Consider the following 19,947-nt stretch of genomic DNA (forward strand, 5'->3'; position numbering starts at 1 on the left):
GTTCCAGGACTGCATAAAGTTGTGAGCTGCCCACCCACTTGCCTAGAGCACTGTGTCCCACAGGCCTGTTCCTTGGCTTTTCTTCAAGACTCACACTCCTTCTTTTTCCACAATGACTTCTATGCCAGTGAATCAATTACAAATCTGTCTCTGGACCTAACTTACAAGATTCACCCAGTTAGCCTTTTAGAGTGCAAAGGAGCTTTTATTTCTGCTTATAGAGACATTGGGATTTCCAGTATACAGAGGTAAGTCGTCATAGATATACACAATCTCATTCTTCAATTTTATTTGACATCACACATGGATCAGAATTTTACACTGGTTTTCCAGTTACATCTCCAAGTCCAACTTTACTTTTGACTTTTCCCTTTATTATAAGACAGAAACTTCTTTTCCAGATTCTTATGCTAGTAAGGCAACAAGATCCTTTTCTGCCTCAGTTCTGTAGACCTTACCCTCCAAGTCTGGCTGACTTCTACTCTGCACCAACTATCTTGGTGGTGATACTCATCAAGGGCTCTGCTCATAGAAAACTCTCCATCCAGGCTCCTCCTTCTGGATACAGTCCCTCTTCACTCCCCTCAGCTCCTTCTTAATCTGAAGCCCTGTCTAGCTGTCTTGCCACTGTCAGATAATGCTTGTTACTCATACTGCTCACTATAGCCTTATCTCACTAACCAAACTCTGTCTAATCCAGTCTTTATACATGTTTCACTTTTGCTCCAACTGCCCTCTCACCATAAAAATGTGCTTCTCTGTGTAGACCAGTGGGATAAGTTGCAGTACACAGCTTTTCTGCAACATATACAATTAGATATCTTATCAAATGTGTTTGATGATGTTGCTCAATTCAGTATTGCTCTGAAGGCAGCACCTGGGAAAGTAGAGTGTGACTAGAAGTGTGCAGCCCACAGAGCAGTGTGGCCCTCCCCTGACTGCTCTACTGAACGCTGGCCTGCCCCCTGCCACCCAGATTGTGAAGGGAAAGCCCTCTGCTCTCTCACTTTCTCTATAGTTCTCGCCTATCTTACAGTAGCCCCTGATTTTCATCACCCTTGGCCTATGGCTCCCCTTCTCTCTTTTTCTAGTAAAATAAGAAACCTAGTGTGGACTTGAGGAGCTTTCTTTCTCCCTACAAGAAGGGCCAGATTCAAAACACATGGAATTGATAGATACCTGGAGGACTCTCCCCTTTCTCCCACTTCAGTGTTTAGTTGTTTCCAGTCACTCATCTTCACTGAATAAAATCTTCGCTCATACTCTAGTGATAGGTTTAGAAAATGGTGCCTTATATACAAATGTGAAATATGAACCAAACAATGAGGATGCGGAAAAATAGAGTTACAGTACGAAGTGGCACATTATAATGAAAAAATGAGCATGCTTCTATTCTGGGATTTGCTCTCATGCCTTCTTCTCAGAGGTGTCATCTCCTTCATCTACACCAGCTCCAGACCAAGTTCAGAGAGAGGTCCAGGTGATAACAAGCATTCAGATCAACTACATTCTTTTTTTTTTTTTTTTGAGGGGTGGGGAGCTCAATTCTTTGTTTTCATCTACCCCACAATGCCTGTCTTCCTTTTCTCTTCTTTCTCACTTGCTTGAGGACTGCTAGGATTGCTGGGAAAATGGCACCAATTAAGGTGAGAGGGCTGCAAACACAAGATAAATAGCTCAAATTTCCATGCTTTAGCTACTCCTGGAGAAAGCTGAAGGGATATGTTTTTGCAGATGACCCAAGGGCCTGAAGGCACAACAAGCAAATCAGCTCCATCTGGTTCCCAACCTAAAATCACCATATGTCTAAAATCTATGTACTCAATAAAGAATTGCTGATGAAATCATAACCATTGTAGGTAACTATGTGAGCTAAGAGTTTGCTGCATAAAAAGCTTATCCTAACTTACTGCCACTAGTATGTCTACCTTTAGGGCAGTGGTTCTCAACCAGGGATGATTCTGCTTTCAGAGGATATTTAGCAATGTCTGGAGACATTTTTGGTTGTTGCAGCTATGGGGGTGCTACTGGCATCTATGGATAGAGGCTAAGGATGCTGCAAAATATCCTATAACACACAGGACTGTCCTTTATGACAAAAAATTATTCAGTGCACAATGTCACAGTTCTGAGAAACCCTGCTTTAGGGGAAGTAGGTTCCTATTTTGTATTTTTCTTTCACTTTTGTTCTCATGAGTATTCACTGTTACCAAAAACCAGAAGTATCACCCACTTTTGACAGTCTGGACTCACGAGCAGGAATAGATACAAGCAATTATAGGGAACCACTATGCGCATGTGTCTTTCTTCCCAAGATCACCCATGAGATACTCAAGTGGGGTCTTGGGCCTGTGACTGATGCCCCCGAGCCTGCAGTGGGCCTTGTCTGCACTTTGCCAAACGTGTGGTCTCCTGGGGCTACTCTGTGTATTCTGCACAACACTGAAGTTGTTAGTGTCCTGAGGTCATTTCAGGTAGCCCAGGTGGTGCTGGGCTGTGCCTGTGCTCTCCCCAATCTAGACCGAGAATACAATTTTCAGAAGAAAAGAACCTTGACTCTTAAGTCTTTACTAAAATGTTTAAATATAGGCTTAAGGCCTTTTGTCCTAATTTTCTCCATAAATATAGTATCTCCTTTAGACCCTTCTTCATTTGTGAAGCTTATCCTATGTGTTGCTAAGATTCTTCACAACAAACTCCATCACCTAATTTCTGTCTCTCATCCTTTGGTTTGTGGCGTCTTCAAGGGCGCTGTGCTCAGCCAAGGTCTCTACCCGGTCGGGCTGTGTTCAGACTGTCTGGACTTAGAGGCAGTGGGGCAACTGAGAACAAGCCCTGGCCTTGACTGTCAAGACAACGCCTGTTCCAGAATGCTCAGACTCTGTGCTCTTCACCCTGGGTGTCCTGGGAGGCACCTCAGGCTGCATCCCTGCATTGCCTGCCCCACAAATCTGAATGTACTTGTAAACTAAAAAGCACCCCCACAAAAGCATAGACTTATGCTGGTTATAGAATTCATTGCTCTCTCATCTCCTAAGGGTTTGGGTTCATCTTCCAGATGGCCTCAAATTACCTATTTTCTCCACAGACTGATTTATTTTAGAAAAAAAAGGAAATGAAATAAGTCATCAATATGGCACTATAGCAACTGTACAAGCAAGGGCATAGGAAATTCTTAGACCTTGTGCAACTGCTAAGGTTTTGAAGGACACTACACGTTCCAATACACCCAGATAAGCATGTATGCAGGTTACAGAGGGAAGTCCTCAAAACCACACTCTGTCCTACTTCCAGTAACTCTGAGGGGGAATCCAAGAATGCTTGCGTCTGAATCTTTAGTTGGCATGTCTTCCTCGTGGACTGGCTCTAAAGGTGGTGACTAAGCTCTCTCGGGCCTGCTCACGGGGCTGACACATGCTGGTCAAAAGAATTGGGTCAGTCTTGTGCTCTACAACATTGAAAGGACAGACCTTCAAGTGCTCAGACATGGAGGTGACTTCATTAAACTCCCAGCTCTTGATTTTGGAGAATAGGCTGCTGAATTGCCAGATCTGTTGGGAAAGAAAGAAGCTCAAAAGTGAACATTGGGGCAATATCCTCAGGCTGGCTTTATTTGAACAATATAAGAAAATACCTTTCTGTTCTTCCTGTTCTTAGCTTCCAGAGAGTGTTTAGTGGCTGCTGCAGAGATATTGTTAGTTCCTTCTCCAGCACCCAATTCCTAGTTCCCCTTCCAGTTGATAACCTTCTCAGCCAGCCATGCAGTTGGAATGACTAACACCTGTCTGCATATTGACACTAATTAGAGTCTCACTAGAACAGAAATCTTAGGAGAAATCTAGGCGTCTGTTACTCAAATACCCTTTGGCCTTTACCCTAGTTTTAAAATCTGGCTACAAGGGTAGACAAAACCTGATACCTTTCCAATATGACCACTTCACCCTGTTTCTTGTCGTTGTTCCTGTGTAAGAAAAGTGCTTCCTGGGATCTTAGAACTATTTCCCCTTTTACATTAAAAAGCCATTTTAATATGAGCACCCTTTAGCTCCAACTAAATTCACTTTCTTTCTGCAGGGAATTAGTTTGTCCCAAATGATATTCAAGAGTGGTCAGCAATCATTGAATCGGAGACAAATATGAGTCAAAAATTAATGGGATTTCTAGTATGTAAATTAAATTATTTGCATCTGAGTTTACAGAGGAAGATATCAGGCAGTGCTAAACTATATAATTGCCAAAGAACAAGGTCTTAGTCTCACACATGTTTATCCCTAACACGTGGTTGGTTGGTAGTCAGTATTTATTTAACACATGGATACAGATATGGATAAATGAGGGAGAATCTTATAATTATTTTTTGAAGACTGCTCAGGGAATAATGGAAAATATGCAGGATATTTTAGATAAAATCAATAAAAATAGATGTAAACAACTCTAACTTCCCAATGCCAGTTTGTATACAGCTACATATTGGGAAAAAACTCAACTGTGAGATTATGGAATTATTGACCTAAATGGGCACATAAATTTGTGGTTCATATTACCAACATATTTACCATGAGAAAGGATGCTAAAGCACCTTGGAACAATGAATGAGGAGCTTCACTTCTGTATGGTACAAAGTGATAGAAATTATAATGCAGTTAAGCAAGTATAAACTAACTGGGAAAAAAGAATAAGATTTTTCCAAAGGGAGAGATTCTTTGATTTATACAGCAGTTTTTTGAAAAATGTAATAGGCATTAGAACCAGGGGAAATCAACTTTAGAATTTAAAAATGCCTTCAACAAAGGCAAAAAATTAGTTGACATGGGACTGAGGGGAATTTGTTGGCATACTGTATCAATCAGTCTAGGCAGGAAACAGATGGCACACTCAAAGTGGGTAATTTGAAGAGAATTTAAAAAAGGAATGATATACAAATCGTGAGCAATTTGCATAGGAAAGTCACGAGACACAGTGCTGTAACGGCTAGTAACAATCTGGAATATTACTACCCTAGGCCTGAAAGGGAAGAAGGAGAGAGGCCATTGGAACCTGGAATGTGGAGAGAGCCACATGATATAGCCACCTTCTGTGGAGGGACATAGTCAGTGCAAAGTGTCATGGAGGGAAAATGCTTACAGGGAAGAATCCAGAAGAACAGAAATGTCAAGCCCACTCTTCTCCCTCCTGCTGATATACCCCCCTTAGGTTAGCTCAACTGGAAGCTGGAGGGCAAGGGAGATAGTCAAGGCAGTCTGTAGAGATCAACCTCTTGGGAGACAGATCTTGGAGGAGAAGGTTTGAGAATGGATCATGTGAGCAAACAGAAGATATCCAGACACGTATGTAGAGATAAACATGTGCTAACATCTGTATTCCCATTTATATGTTTATAGATCTGTCTTCCCTACTAGACTGACCTCTTTGAGCTCGGGAATTATGTCTTATTCCCAGTAACCTAGTACAAGCCCAGTGCCTAGTACAGTGCTAGGCATATAAAAGGCCCTTGATACATATCTGTTGAGGGAATGAATAAATGAATGAGTGTTTACTTGCCTCTCTGTGGACTCTCCAGGCAGTGCCTCCATGGGAATACCTCTTCTTCTTCCATTGCAGGAGGACCATCCCTCTCTCTTGTAACAAAGTGGCACAGATATTCCTCATGAGCACAGACACCTGGGAAAGCTGGGACAGGCTGATGCTGTCCAAGAAGCCAGCAATGTACTGCAGAACCTCCAAGGGCAGGCTGGTTAGAGAATTCTGGCTTTTCCCTCCACAGCCTGAGACATGGTTGTTTTTCCTTCCCTCACTGAGCTCCAGAGCAACCTCCGGCTTGATGGCAAAGGTCTTAAGCTCCTGACTATAGATCACTTTTGCCTTTTGCCCTGGGGGACGGAAATGGCTTTGAATAAATGTACATCCCAAGTAGGCAAGGGGGCATCGGTGCTGGAACCAGCCGTTAAGACATGACTGAATGTCTGTGTGGACATTCTTGAAATGCAGGGGGAATTCGTCCCTCCTGAAGAATTTGTTGCAAGTGAAAGTGAAGGCAGAGCTGCTCTTGTTGTGTCTCCTGGTCACACACTCACTGTGGAGCTCCACGTGGAGCCCCTCTGGGCTGGCGCTCGTTAGGTCAGCCAGCACCGTCCCAGGGGAAAACTGTTCTGGCTCAAAATTGTACGTCTGTGTAGCAAAATCCATGAACAGCCCATCAATGCTCCTGGATTCAGAGATGCCGTGGCCTTTGAGTTCTCTTTCCAAAGCACACAGGAGGGTGGTCTTGATGAGATCTGATTTGGGCAGGTCCTCCACAGTGATCCCCAAATCTGAAGTGTCTACTGCCTTGTGTTCGCTGGGCTTACAACTCAACATAGCATCTCCAAGGCGAGCCCGCTTCCCACAGTAGCTCACAGGAACTTTGAAGGTATAAACAGTCTTCACTTCCTGAGCTTCAAGGTTGCCATAAACAAAGTCCCTCTCCTTAGGCGTACAAGCGGGCATCTGACCAAAGTGAATAAGCATCCTCCCGTTGTGCACCAGGTACATGTTATAGTCCTTGGCATCCACGGCGGTTTTCAGTCTTTCCAGGACACCATCCTGCCAAGGGGCAAGCCCTGTTGTTTCCACAGCTGCATGAAAGTCCTGCTGCTTCTGGTTTTCTTGGGCTTCTTTCCCTTGGGCAGCACCCTCTACTACCATGTTATTGCTGTCGGAAATCTGTTCTTTGCCCGGGCCATTCCTGCTCTTGTTCTCACAGCTCGCTGATGAGTTTCTTAAAGCAGAGGCTGCATGCTCTTTGCTGAAAATATTTTCCCACTGGTCAAACTTAGCCAGGTCCATCCCTTCTTTGGTTTTGGCTAACACCTCGCGTTCTTCTTGACTCAGTTCTGCCATCTCTTCCTTGGTGGCCGATAGACAGCTATGTGGTACCAAACTGGCATCCGCTCCACCTACTGCTCCTCCCATTTCCTCCCAGCTGGCTTCTCCATTCCCAGTAGGTCCCTCCTCAGTGGGCTCTCGACTTTCCGGAAAAAGTTCTACCATTTTCAAAGATCTGAAAAGGACCTTCTGGTCCTGGAGAGCCAGCGCTGTGTCCAAACACTCCTCACTGGGATTCTCTTTCATGATGTTCTCATGTAGGGTTGTTTCAGAGTCCACGTTTGGCCAGCGGTTCCACTCCATGGAGCAGCAGACCACACTGGCAGGGCACACCTGCAGGTGTTTGGCCAGCTTGTGGCGGGACATGGAAAGCGGGCAGCCATATTCGGAGTTGAGGCACGGAACCTGCTCCAAGGGGCAGAGGAGCTCGTGCTCTGCCTCTTTGCACATGTGGAAGGTAGCACCACAGGACAGGCGGCAGTTTATCACCAGGCAGGAGACATTGGGCTCCACAGGAATGTGACAGTGACGGTTAAAACATCTCTCACAATGCCTGTGCTGCCCAGGCGGAGGCCTGCGTGCCCTGCCCTGGACACACCAAAGGCAAGGGGAAAGAGAAAACAAATGACTGCTGGGAGAGAAACTCTTAAGTGTGTCTGTGACTGTGTTTTAATGGCCTTATTTCCAGTTTATACATGCTTATCATAGGAACCTTGGAAAATATAGAAAATCATAGAGAAAAAAGGAAAAATCACTCATAATCCCACAACTCAGAAGTAACAACTATCAACACTCTCTTGTTTATTTTCCAATAGTTTATTCTATGTACTACATAGTGGATGTGTTTAGACTAGAATAAGACAAAGCTGAATGTCATGCAGTACAATGTTAACAATTGTTATTTGTGAGTTGTGGATTACGGATAATTTATATTACACAGTTAATATTATAATACACTTTTGTATCCAGCTTTTCATCTTGCTATTGTAACATGAGCTAAGCTGTTTTATTCATTATTCTCTACAAACTTTCTTCATAATGGCCAAGTAATACTCCAGAATGAGAATGCTGTCATTCGTTTAACCAACTACCACCAGGGGGTGTGCTGGGGGGGACAGGGTCCATGTCTGGTTTTGTTCATATCTGCATCCCCTAGGCACCTGTCACTGGGCCTGGACCATTGTAGGTACTCAATAATATTTGCTGAATGAAGGAATTGTTAGCCATTTAGGTTACTGCTGTATTTCTTTTCCTTTTTAACATTTTACTAAAAATCTTTGCTCCCAAATCTGTCTCAGCTCAGCTCTCTGCTTTCCCCCTACCCTGTGTCAATTGCTACTAGCATCTGCACTAACATCACTGGTTTGGCAATAAGCCAATAAATATCAACAACCATAAGGACAACTTTGCCAGCTGCTTGGGCTGCAGGCTAAATGAAGCCAGACCTGGGCCCCTGAAATGTGAAGATCCAATAAGCACCTGCTACTTACCATAACTTCCTAGTTTCTTCTTGCTTTGTAATGCTAGAAGAAATATGAAAATATGTATATGAATTATTAGTATAGGTATTTTGGTTACCTACAAGGTCAAAGAGAATTCACATACACTCTCATTTAATTCCTTCCACCACCCTGGAGGTGTCACTGACCCTATTTTATAGTCAAGGAAATGGAAACTGGAGAAGTTAGATAGCCTGTCCAAGGGTATACAGCAGCTAAGTGATGGAATCAGGTTCCAATCCAGGCCATGCTAGTCCGTGCTCTTTTTACTAACCCACACTGCCCTCTGATGGGGCATCTTACCAACCATGGGGTGTGTAACTTATGTTTCTTGTAACTTTTCTCCATTATCTACCAACAATTATCCTGACATTCCATCCCCCAACACTCCCCCCCCACACACACACAAACACACATCTGGTCCCAGTTAATCTTCTAGCCTTTTCTCCCACTGGGGCTTCAAGTCCACTTCGAGGACATGCTGATATCCAGCTCGGTCTGGGGCAGTGTACAAGTGTCTGTGAAATATCTATCATGTGTCTTTTATTCTGGTGTATTCACATGTGCTGTGGCTAAAACAGGGGTCAAACCCCCAAGATTCCAGAAGCAGGCTCAGTGGAGACTCTGGTAAGCAGAAGACATGGTGCCCTGCCTCCAGGGGAACACAGCTTCTTGGCTCTGGTCAGTTAGTCCCATGTGGGAATGTTTTGCCAGATCTTCTGATTTTTCCCTGAGAAATGGGGGGGGGGGGCGGGGAGGTGCAGAAATTTGTGAGTGGTGGTATAGTGTAGTGGTTAAGAGGCAGACAGCAAGGGATTCCACCTTAGCACTACAAGTCAGAAGTTGTGAGACTCTGGGAAAATTACTTAACCTCTTTGTTCATCAGTTTCCCCATCTGTGAGGGAGTATAATAACAGCACCTGTCTCATAGTGCTGATGTGAGGAGCAAATGAGTTAAATACAGTACCTGCAACTCTTAGAATAGCACTTGTCTTGTAGGAAGTCATCTATTCATGTTTGCTAGGTGGATTCCTGCTATACTCCAGATCACTCCTGGGGGAAGAAAGTCCATTGTGGACTTGTGGAAATTCATAAATACCGTGTTTCTCCAAAACTAAGACCTAGCCAGACAATCGGCTCTAATGTGTCTTCTGGAGCAAAAATTAATATAAGACCCGGTATTATATTATATTATATTATATTATATTATATTATATTATATTAATCATATTATATTATTATATTATATTATATTGACCCAGTCTTACATTATAGTAAAATAAGACTGGGTCTTATATTAATTTTTGCTTCAAAAGATGCATTAGAGCTGATTGTCCGGTTGGATTTTATTTTCAGGGAAACACGATATTAGGCTAAAGCATCTGGAATTATTTGGTATTCAATAAGGAGCCATTTAACATTGCAACTGGGGTGTCAACTAGTAATAGTGGAGTGGGAGGACCTAGAGTCAGAAACTGCTATGTAGAGAATGTGATGGAGGCTTGGATGGGTAAGACTGATGACAATAGAAATAAGTAAAATGAGACAGGAGATCATACAAGGGAAAATCAACTAACATTTTTGTTTCTGGCTGGAGATGGAGAAAGAAGGGGAATCAAAGTTGATGCCAAGATTTTGAACCAAGAAGATAGAATATTGGGCATAATTCTGAGAAAAAAATAGAAGTCTGAAGAGGAAATTGTTTTGGGAAGAAAGATGGCTCCAGCAAGGTTTAATACAAGTTGCTTGAGGTGATGATAGATCATTTGAATGGGAAGATGAGGGGTTAGACTGGAGCAAGGCAGATTTGAGAATTATCACTTAAAAGTGAGAGAGGAAGCCATAACTCGGGAAGTAAGAACATAGAATAGAAATCTGAGCCATGAAATTCATAGCTAAGTATGACCACTTTGGGGATGTTAGGAAGAAATAGAGCCAGAGAATGAGAGACCAGAGAGCTAAAAGAGTCAACACTATGTGATCCAGATATAAAGGAAAGGGTGAGTGATAGCTTCGAATGCTGCCATAAGGTCAATTAAGAACAATGGTGATAATACAGAGTTCTGGCCAGAGCAAATGTGGCATTTCAGCTGTGATGTGGGACACTTAGCCATTCAAAATATAGTGTTTGCTTGGAGGGAAGGGGAAAGCTATTAAGCACACACTCCAATGTTGGCAGGGCCTGTGCCCTGGCTGGGAGAATGAGACCATCTGCTTTCTATTCATAAAAGATATTTATCAGTAAAGATGGAGTCTGACCAAGTTAAAGTCCCCTGCTGGTTTTTACGTGGGAAAGAAGAGGCAGATCATAAGATGGAATAAACCTATGTGAAAAAAAGTACTGGCACCAGGAATGTCCTGTTTCATATTTGCCTGCCTAGTTCTGTCACCAAGTTGAGCCCAGTTCCTGGAAAGTAAAAAGCAGGCCTGGCTAGTCTGTGCTCCATGTGTGTAGTGAGAACTCTGCTCCAGCAGGGATGTGTCTGGCTGGAGCAACAGTGGTGATGAACTTTCAGCCCACTCATTTCTTACCCTTCAGCATTATAAAGTATGGTTCTTAGGAACAGCGTTATTGAAGCTGGAAACATTTATTGTGGAGCCTTATTGCTCTCAATCTCTTTGAATTTATTTGAAAATACCCCTTTAAGAGGAAAGAAAAATAATGAATGCAGGCAACAAAGATGCTTTTTTTTTTTTTTTTTTTTTTAATGCTGCTATTTAAAGATCTCTGTCAGGCTCTGGAGCTACACCAGATAAGTGACTTTGAGAGAGGACATGTACTGAGCAGAAAGACAGTGAGCAGAGACCACACTTTGGGAAAGTTAGACAGTAGAGGGAAGGAGAAAGATAAATACAGCATAAGCGCATAAAAAAAATCACATATGAACTTTGTGTTGTATGTCTGGGGGAAATGGTTCCCACTGAGATAAAGGACAGTCCAAAATTCTGGATAATCTGTTGCTGGGTAAGCAGGGTGACCAGTGGTCCTGGTTTGCCTGGGACTCTCCTGGGTTTAGCACTGTACATCCCAAGTCCCAGGAGACCTGCTAGTCCCAGGCATATTGGGACAACTAATTGATGTATCACCTTATTTGGAGCCAATTGATGTTGCCCCAACTTGATCAAATTAGATATATCATTGATTGTCTTGTGAGATAAGATACCATTCTCCTAATCTCTGTTCCAGGGCAGTGATTGGATTCTTATCCTCCATGGAGTTTATCTGACTTTCCTAGAGTGAGTGATTTCTCTGTATTTTGGATGTCATGGAGGAAGAGAAACAAGATTTTAGTGCCTAACATGTGCTTTTACATAACATCTCATTTAATCCTCACAGTGAACAGGTGAGGTGGGTATTACCATTTCCAGTTTACAGACAAGGATTCTGAGACACAAAAAGGCCCACATTTATCTGGCTTCAAACTCTGTCCTCTTTGCTAGATCACACTGTGCCCCTCAGAGACGCACAGAGACATGTGGTGCATGCCATGATTTGAGAAGAAAGCAAGCCCATGACTAGAGCCTATCGGGGGCAGGGGGAGTCTTTCCTCCTTCAGTTGGGGCACAGAAAGGGGTCTATATGTATAATTTTCCCCGATTGTAGAGGAGCCGGACACTCTTCATTAAGGAGCACCTCCATCTCTATGATGACTTTTTTTTTTTGGTCCTCTGTCCCATGTCCCATACTGTTCCCCAACTAAATAGAGGAATAAGAAGAGTACCCAGGTCTCATGGCTTTACATTTCAGGGAATATACATGTAAAACTTTTCAGGGTTAAAAATCTACACTACAATATGGATTCTGAGATTTAAAATGAAACACCTACTAAATCAAAACACATAGATTAACTCTTCAGTGTAAGAAAGTTGATAAAATTCTATGCCTGACACAATATATGGTTATCCAGGTGCCATTTCACCCTTTAGTTTCTATGCTTCTCTGTTCCCCCTTTAAATTCTTGCTTCCAATCTGAAAAGTCAATACATTCCCTCCTCTTAAAAATAAACTTCAATGAAGTCTACGGGCAAAACACTGTCTCCGAGATATGTTTTAAAGTTCCCATGTCTAGAGGAGATAGCAGTCAAAATAATATAATTTAGACTTAAGCAGTTCAAAGATCTACACAGAACTAGATTTTACTCGTTGTACCGGATGCATTTTAAGTGGAATATGAGTAGGTGGAAGGGCTAGGTTCATGCGTTTTGAGGGATGGATATTTCTTTAAAGAAATAGGGGCAAAATAAGTCAGAAAAAGTCAAGAATCATATGATTTAACTGATATAAAACTGAAAACAACAAAAGAACGAGACAAGCAAATGAAGAAACTAAAACTCATAGACACAGACAGTAGTTTAGTGGTTACCAGAGGGTAAGGGGATGGGGGGTGGGAGATGAGGATAAACGGGGTCAAATATATGGTGATGGAAAGAGAACTGATTCCGGATGGTGAACACACAATGTGATATATAGATGATGTATTACAGAATTGTGCACTTGAAATCTATGTAACTTTACTAACCATTGTCCCCCCAATAAACTTTAAGAAATAAATAAAGGTATATTTCCAACCTGGTGGGGGAGCAGGAACTTTGATGCAGGTTGTGGTGCTGTGTGGACCGTTCAGAAAGCAGTACGTTAATAAGCAGCAAGAGCAAGTCAGTTAGAATCGCGGTCCTTTAAGTGTGGGACCCAGACCAGTGGCATCAGCATTCACGTGGCCACTGGTTAGAAATGTAAATTCCTGGGCCATACCGAATCAGATATACAGAATTAGACTGACTCAATCCAGCTGATTCTGTTGTAAGCTCCATCTAAGAACCACTGAGCTAGAAAAAGCTTGATACTGTGCGCCCAATCACAAAGGAACTACTGCCCTTTTAGGTAGGAAGGCCTTGGAGAATGATTGGGCCATTCTACCCATTTCTTTCCATCTCCACCTTTTAGATGCCCAGTCCAAGAATCATCATGTCTCCTCTACTTTTAACATTAGGTCATTACTCCCCACTTAAAGTCTCCAGTGTGTCTCCATCACAAGGAATAAACTCTGACAGCCTTATCTTGGCCCGCAAAACCCTGCACAAGTGTCCCCTGCTTGCCTTTTTATCTCTTCTCTCTCCCTGAGCATGAAGCTCCAGCCTTGTCGCTTATTCCTGTGAAGGGCCTTTCTACATGTTCTTTCTATGCAAACTCTCCCCTTGCTCTTTATTTGTACTATGGCCTTATGGGCTCCTTCTTGCCATTTAGATTTCAGTTTAAATGTTACCTCCATAAAGAGGCCTTGTCTGAAAACCCCCACTATAATTAGTGAGCACTCTAATGTATTAGCTAAGTCGTTTTGACAAGCAATTTTATCTCCCTAAAGCTAATTTATTCATCCATAAAATGGGACTTATACTAACCCATAGGATTGTGTGAGGATCAAATGTGATAAAGTAGGGAAAGTGGCTAATATATAAGATTCACTCAACTGTTAGTCATTCCTCTATTAGGAAGGTCATTCTCATGGTCATCTCCCTGTCCAGGCCCCTATTTCTTCCCGCTGTATCACTCCCACAGCTCTTGGCTGGCCTTTCAATGTTCAGTTCTTCCTTTCTCCAATGTATATACCATTTCCAGCTCAATAATCTTCAAAGCACGTTTAAAAAAAGAATGTAAGATTCCCCTAAGTTCCTCCCACTTTTGGCCCATTGTAATCACCACAAAGCCTTTACTTCATAAGTACTTAGGAATTCAAATAGTAAGGCATCAGGCCTGGAAGACCTGTTAGATGCCTGGGGGGCCAGAGCCCCAGAGAACAGTTTCCAGGCTCTCGGCCTCACGTGGAAAGGTGCTGGCTCAGGTAGTAAATGGCTATCAACTGTGATTGGATGGCCATCAGCTGTGGCTAGTTGGCTGTCAGCTGTTACCAGTGAGCCATTGGCCACTAATACAACTGCTGTGGCTACACTAGCAGGAAAATGGGGGCTAGCAAGAAGATGGTGGCTGAGCCTGCAAGCGGCGCAGTGAGGGTTGAGAATTGTGTGGCTCCTGCTTCCTGTGTCTCCAACCCAGCTGCCAGCGAGACTATAGTGGTATGACTCCCCTATCTATGGCTCCGTGGCTGTTCCTTTTTGGCCTCACCATATCCTGCGTTCTTGTGCAGGGAGCGGGAGCAGAGACCCCACATGACACCCTGCACGACAATGCCACAAAGGCAACTTGCAGGCATGTGTTTTTTTTCTAGGCTGGAGTTTGTAATTTAATTGTTTACCTACATTATTCTGCTCATTAAGAAAAAAGAAGGAAGGTGCCAATTGAGAGTCAGCTTCTCTCTTGCGATTGGCTGCGGGAGTCTAAACAACCTGAGAGAAGTTAACAGTGATGGTGTGAGTGGGGAAGAGATTCTGATAAAGGCCACAAATGGAGCAGAAGTGCTGTGACCGGGAGAGCAGTTTTTGGGTAGCAAAAGGAGCTCTGGCTGGAATGTCAACTAAGATCTAAGAGAAGCGCCGGCAGAACAATTGCCAATGTCCTCAAGGAACGTAGGAGGTGGTTTTTGAGGGCCTGAGCAAAGTAAGTTCGGCTAACACTGCTCCCAGCACTCAAACAACATTTACTGAATAGGGTTGAATTGCATGAAATTGAGTAGAACCCTAAAGAAGGCAGCATTTTGAAGAGCTACCTCTTTCAATGGTAGTAATTTGAAATGAATTTAGGAGGAAAGTGTAATGATGTCAGAGGTATGCTAATTTAGAGCTTTTTTTTTTAAGTAAGAAATTTTTTCTACTTTCTTTGGTTTAATGTAGCCTTCACTGAATGGAAAACACTTACTTCCTTGGGCTTGAGTTATAACAGAAACTCTGGAATGCTGCCAGAACTGTTTTCAGGGGTTGTGGTACTTGTTCTAAATCCTTGCAGGCATAAATCAGAAATCTGGATCAGGCCATAACCAGAAAGCATCTGTATGTGTAGGAATCACGTGGGAAATGTTTTTAAAATGCAGATTCTGATATGATAGGACTGGGATGAGGCCTGAGAGTCTTCCCCGTGTAATAAGCTACCGACAGTGCTGATGGTCCAAGAACCTCACTTTGAAAGAAGAGGGTTGCTGGGAAAGGGCCAGGAAAGCAGTTTCCAGGCTGTCAGCCTCACGTGGAAAGGTGTTGGCTCAGTTATTAGTTGGTCACCAGCTGTAACCAGTTGGCCATTAGCCACTGTTGTCTTGTATATAACTGCCATGGCTACATTAGCAGCGTGGATGGTGCGGATCGTGTGGATCCTACTTTCTGTGTCTCACCCGGCCACCAGCAAGACTGGGGTGCAGGAAGACCCCTTGTTGGGGTACTGGCGGATGTTGGCTTCCTGTGTCTTGACCAGCAGCCACTGAGAACATAGTGGTATGACCCCCCTATCCATGGCTCTGTGGATGTTCCTTTTGGGCCTCAACATCTCCTGCGTTCACCTGCTGGGAGCTGAGACCCAGCATTACAAGGGTCTAGTTTAACCTCTTCATTTCCCACAAGAGAAACTGAGGCCCAGAGAAGTGTGCCCACCCACCCTCCTCATCTTGATGTTTTGTTGAGAGATTCTGTAGAAACCACAGTACCACAGAGCTTCCTGTGTGGTGGTGGCCAGCGGTGCGTGGGCAACGTAGATGGCACCAGGGGCAAAATAGAACAGAACTTGGAAGAATGAGTAAGAGGTGGTGACCAAGCTTCGCTGGCCAAGAAAGTCATGAGAAGGCATATGATAGGTATATTTAAATCATTGACTCAAGCAAAAGAGAATGGAATTAACAGATAATAGTTTTAACATTCTTTACTATAATTTTAAAGTTAGTTGGCAAACAGGGCTGATGTCAGGGAGATATTTTTAGGCAAGGGGCCATCTCAGCACCCCTCACATGATGTCAGTGCCTAACTATTTTGCTGCCTCATGTGGCAATAATTATTTATTCCTGAGCTTTAACTTAAGTGGAAGTGACAAGGGCAAAGTTAAAGGTCAAAGATACTCTTTAACTCTTAACCAATTAACCGGCCAGTTAATGAATTATACATTGTTAACCTGTTTCCCTGCTATGGAGATATTTAATTTTAGGGGGGGAAATGTATAAAGTTAAATATTAAAGTAATCCCTTTGCCTCTTGAGATTTTAACACAACCCTTTGGCTGAGGATAATTCCCACATCTGGTTCCATGATCCTGGGCTTCTGGGCTATGATTCCAGCATTTTCACTATACCTTAAAAATATAACCATCCTCCTCCAAATCTATTCAACTTCACCATCTGCAGTTGTCTACTTACTCTAGAAGTCTCTCTATTTTTAAACTTTCTGGTTATTTAATTAGCTAGTTCATTTTCATATCTAGTGCTTACATTACTACTATTAGTACTTTAAATTACTGTTTGTTTTGTATTGGCCAAGAAAGTGCTAAATAGCTGGACTATTTAGGGGCAACTGGAAGTCAGCCTGTCTGCTTGATGACTCCTGAACTAACACTCTCCAGTCTTGCGAGGACAGCACCTCAGCACACACCTTAAAGACCTTGGTGCCATGGAAGCCCTGACAAAATTAAATGAAGTTAGAGAGTTATACATCGTGCATTTAATTGTGCCTAGCAAGCAGGCATAATTATAACCCAAACATCTATAGCAGAGTTACGGGATGTGCCTGGAGGTTATGGAGGCAGACAGGAAGGAATCGGGATTTAGGGTATCTGGGCAGATTAGATCTCCTTTTATTTGGCATTGGTGGCGCTAGCCCTTACACTGCAAAGTTCAGGGTGTACAGAATCCCTTTTGCTACATAAGCCACTTCCCACAATGTCCTTAGCTGAACTCTGAACTATATAACACCAAAGCAAAGCTTAGAGGAAAACAAGAAAATAAACACGGCTCCCTTATCCCTGCCAATTTCTATGCAGTTATTCCAAAAGCTAGGAATAATCTATCTGTGTTTTAAAGCTTTCGATACATCAATTATCATTAATCCTTTTACATTGGCCCCTCTGGATGTGCAAGTTACATGCCTGTAATAATTTTTGGGTTGTGTGCAAAAGCCTGTATAAGATTTTCAACTTGTGAAATACTTCTAGTCCAAGGATGCATTTTGGATTCAAGAGCCCAGGGGTGGAGAGAGCCATATCTATTATTAGGGAATATTGTTAGGGAAAACAGGTTCTAAACTCTGCAGGCAGAGTTTAAATAGTGCATGCAGTAAATACAATTGTGCTGCATTAACTGGTAGTGTGACACAGAGGATGCATTTTTCATTAGTTTCAGGTGTACAAAACAATGTAATAATTAGACATTTACACCCCTTTCGGGGGGATGGAATTTAAACCACATGAGAATGACTTGCAATTAAAGCAAATACTGATTGGTGAAAAGATCGCAGCATTTGGACTTTAAAAAAATAGAAATTTTGGGTCCTGGGCCTTCCACCTATTTCCTCCCCACTTCCTCCCCCCAAGCTTGTGACACCCCTATCACCACTGTGTAACTTTAGAGGTACCTCATAACCACTCTGGTTGAGTGTAGAAGAAAGACCCTAAGCTGACAGAAAGCAGGTAATCTCTCCTTTCCAAAATTTTCAGATTCAAAACAGAAGTTTACACATGGCTGGGTCTCATTCCGAGCACCAACCTTCTCCCCAGTCCCTACCATGGGTAACTAATTTGCATAACAACCCTCTTACTCAGAGCAAAAAGGTGATGTGCAGCTCAGCCTCAGTCCCCATGTTCACCATTCCAACTGGCCCCTTGATGTACCTGCTCACCTCTGAAAAGCTCACCTGAATGGCCCTGGCTGACTCAGCATCCACGGCGCCCGCCTCCCCTGATTGCGAGCAAGCAATGGATGGCAGGAGGCGGCTTGAAGGCACTTCAGCTGCACAGAAGACAGAATTTTGTTGAGGCAGGGAAAGAAGAGAAAACTTCAGCAGAGATAGTTCAAGTGTCTCGAAGTTAAAAATAAAATGATATCACAAGGGGCAATGTGACCAGGCTCAGCTTACGATTTTTTCTTTCCCCTGTATTTATCAACAGTCGGTCTCTACGGCAGTGGCATTTATCAGGGGAAGCCGGAAGGGAAGTGAGGTTTTATATCAATGGGTTTTCTTTCCCTCGAGGAAGGTAGAAAATCCTTTTAAGAAGGATCATTTTCAAGGCCTCTCAGACTCCTGCGCGCGGTCGGCTGATCCAGCTGTGCTCGCCGTGGCTGGTGGAGCATTTGGGACGGGCTGCTGCGCTAATTATAACTATGCTTTTCACCTAAACCCTTCGCTGGCTGAAGCCCCAACTTGTGCAAGTGGCATGCAGTCCTGTTTCAGTTTCTCCTATTTCTTGTCTTGACAAGTAAGTGGCTGTCCTCTCCTGGCCCTCTTCTTTCCCGGGTGGTTGGAAAAGGGAGAGTTTGTAACTCATAAATCAGGCATAGAGTAAGTCCAATGTGAGAGAATTAGAGGTGGTAGGAGGCCTAGCTATGGCTTAGTCCAACTCCCCCTTTTTACAGATGAGAAGACTGAGGTTTAGAGAAAGTAAATTGTTTATCCAAGGTCACACAGCTTGCCATTCGGAGAGCCAGAGGAAAGACTCAGTTGTTCTCACTCTCTGTCTGGTGCTGTTCTGTATCTCATCCTCTTCAAAGGAACTCATTCAGCTATCTTCTGGGGAAAGGAAATATAAAATCCTGGCTTTGCTAATTTCTAGGTACAGTAGACCCCCTTATCCATGGTTTCTCTTTCCGCAGTTTCAGTTCCCTGTGGTCAACTGTAGTCCAAAATAGTAAATGGAAAATTCCAGAAATAAACATTTTACACATTTTAAATGACTGCCATTCTGAGTACCATGTTGAAATCTTGTGCTATCTCGATCCACCCTCCAACCTGGAATGTGACTCATCCTTGTCCAGCATATGGATGCTGCATATACCACCCACCAGTCACTTTGTAACCATCTAAATTATCAGGTCCACCCTTATTTTACTTAATAATGGCCCCAAAGTGCAACAGCAGTGATGCTGGCAATTTGGAGATGCCAAAGAGAAGCTGTAAAGTGCTTCCTTTAGTGAAAAGTGCTTCCTTTAGTGAGTACAGTACAATAAAATATTTTGAGAGAGACCACATTCACATAACTTTTATTGTAACATATTCTTATAATTGTTCTATTTTATTATTATTGTTGCTAATCTCTCACTGTGCCTTATATATAAACCAAACTTTACCATAGGTATGTATATGAACACACGTAGTATATAGAGGTTTGTATTGTTATAGTAGATATTGGTACTATCTGCCATATCAGGCATCCACTGGGGTTCTTAGAACATATTCCCCGAGGAGAAGAGAGGACTTTGACCAAGTATATAACCACTCTTTCCCTCAATTTTCCCAAATGTGAAATGGGGCTGATTATACTCAACGTGACCCTGTGTTGAAAACCTAACACATTAATACATCAATATATGTAAAGCACATGAATGGTGTCTAGCACATACCAAGTTCTCAACAATGCTGTTATTTGAATGTATGGACTAACAATATATGTGCGAAATTCTACTGCAATTAACAGACACAGAATTTCACTTTCCCTTGGATTCTTCCAT

At 42.9% G+C, this 19,947-nt stretch overlaps 2 protein-coding genes across 5 annotated transcripts in view; one reads left to right on the forward strand and one right to left on the reverse strand.

The window, feature by feature from the left end:
• Positions 1-184: 184 nt before the first annotated feature.
• On the reverse strand, positions 185-18,566 carry FBXO40 (F-box protein 40). Of its 3 annotated transcripts, XM_074331267.1 has the most exons (5): positions 18,359-18,566; positions 18,137-18,231; positions 8,355-8,387; positions 5,542-7,452; positions 185-3,551 (listed from the first exon to the last, which is right to left on the reverse strand). In XM_074331267.1, the coding sequence occupies exons 3-5, from the start codon at positions 8,355-8,357 to the stop codon at positions 3,336-3,338; spliced, it is 2,130 nt and encodes a 709-aa protein (XP_074187368.1). In that variant the 5' UTR covers positions 8,358-8,387; positions 18,137-18,231; positions 18,359-18,566; the 3' UTR covers positions 185-3,335. The 3 variants fall into 3 exon arrangements, with proteins under 3 accessions (XP_074187368.1, XP_074187379.1, XP_074187390.1); XM_074331278.1 differs by lacking the exon at positions 18,359-18,566 and having other exon boundaries at positions 5,542-7,576; positions 18,137-18,346; XM_074331289.1 differs by lacking the exons at positions 8,355-8,387; positions 18,359-18,566 and having other exon boundaries at positions 18,137-18,346.
• Positions 18,561-19,947, forward strand: part of POLQ (DNA polymerase theta) — a 115,977-nt gene continuing 114,590 nt past the window's right edge. For both annotated transcript variants that reach the window (XM_019729623.2, XM_019729624.2), the window contains exon 1: positions 18,561-18,698. The gene's annotated coding sequence lies outside the window, so the exon portion shown is untranslated. The remainder of the gene's footprint in view (positions 18,699-19,947) is intronic.

This window comes from Rhinolophus sinicus, linkage group LG01, assembly GCF_036562045.2.
Source record: "Rhinolophus sinicus isolate RSC01 linkage group LG01, ASM3656204v1, whole genome shotgun sequence".
NCBI lineage: Eukaryota > Metazoa > Chordata > Mammalia > Chiroptera > Rhinolophidae > Rhinolophus > Rhinolophus sinicus.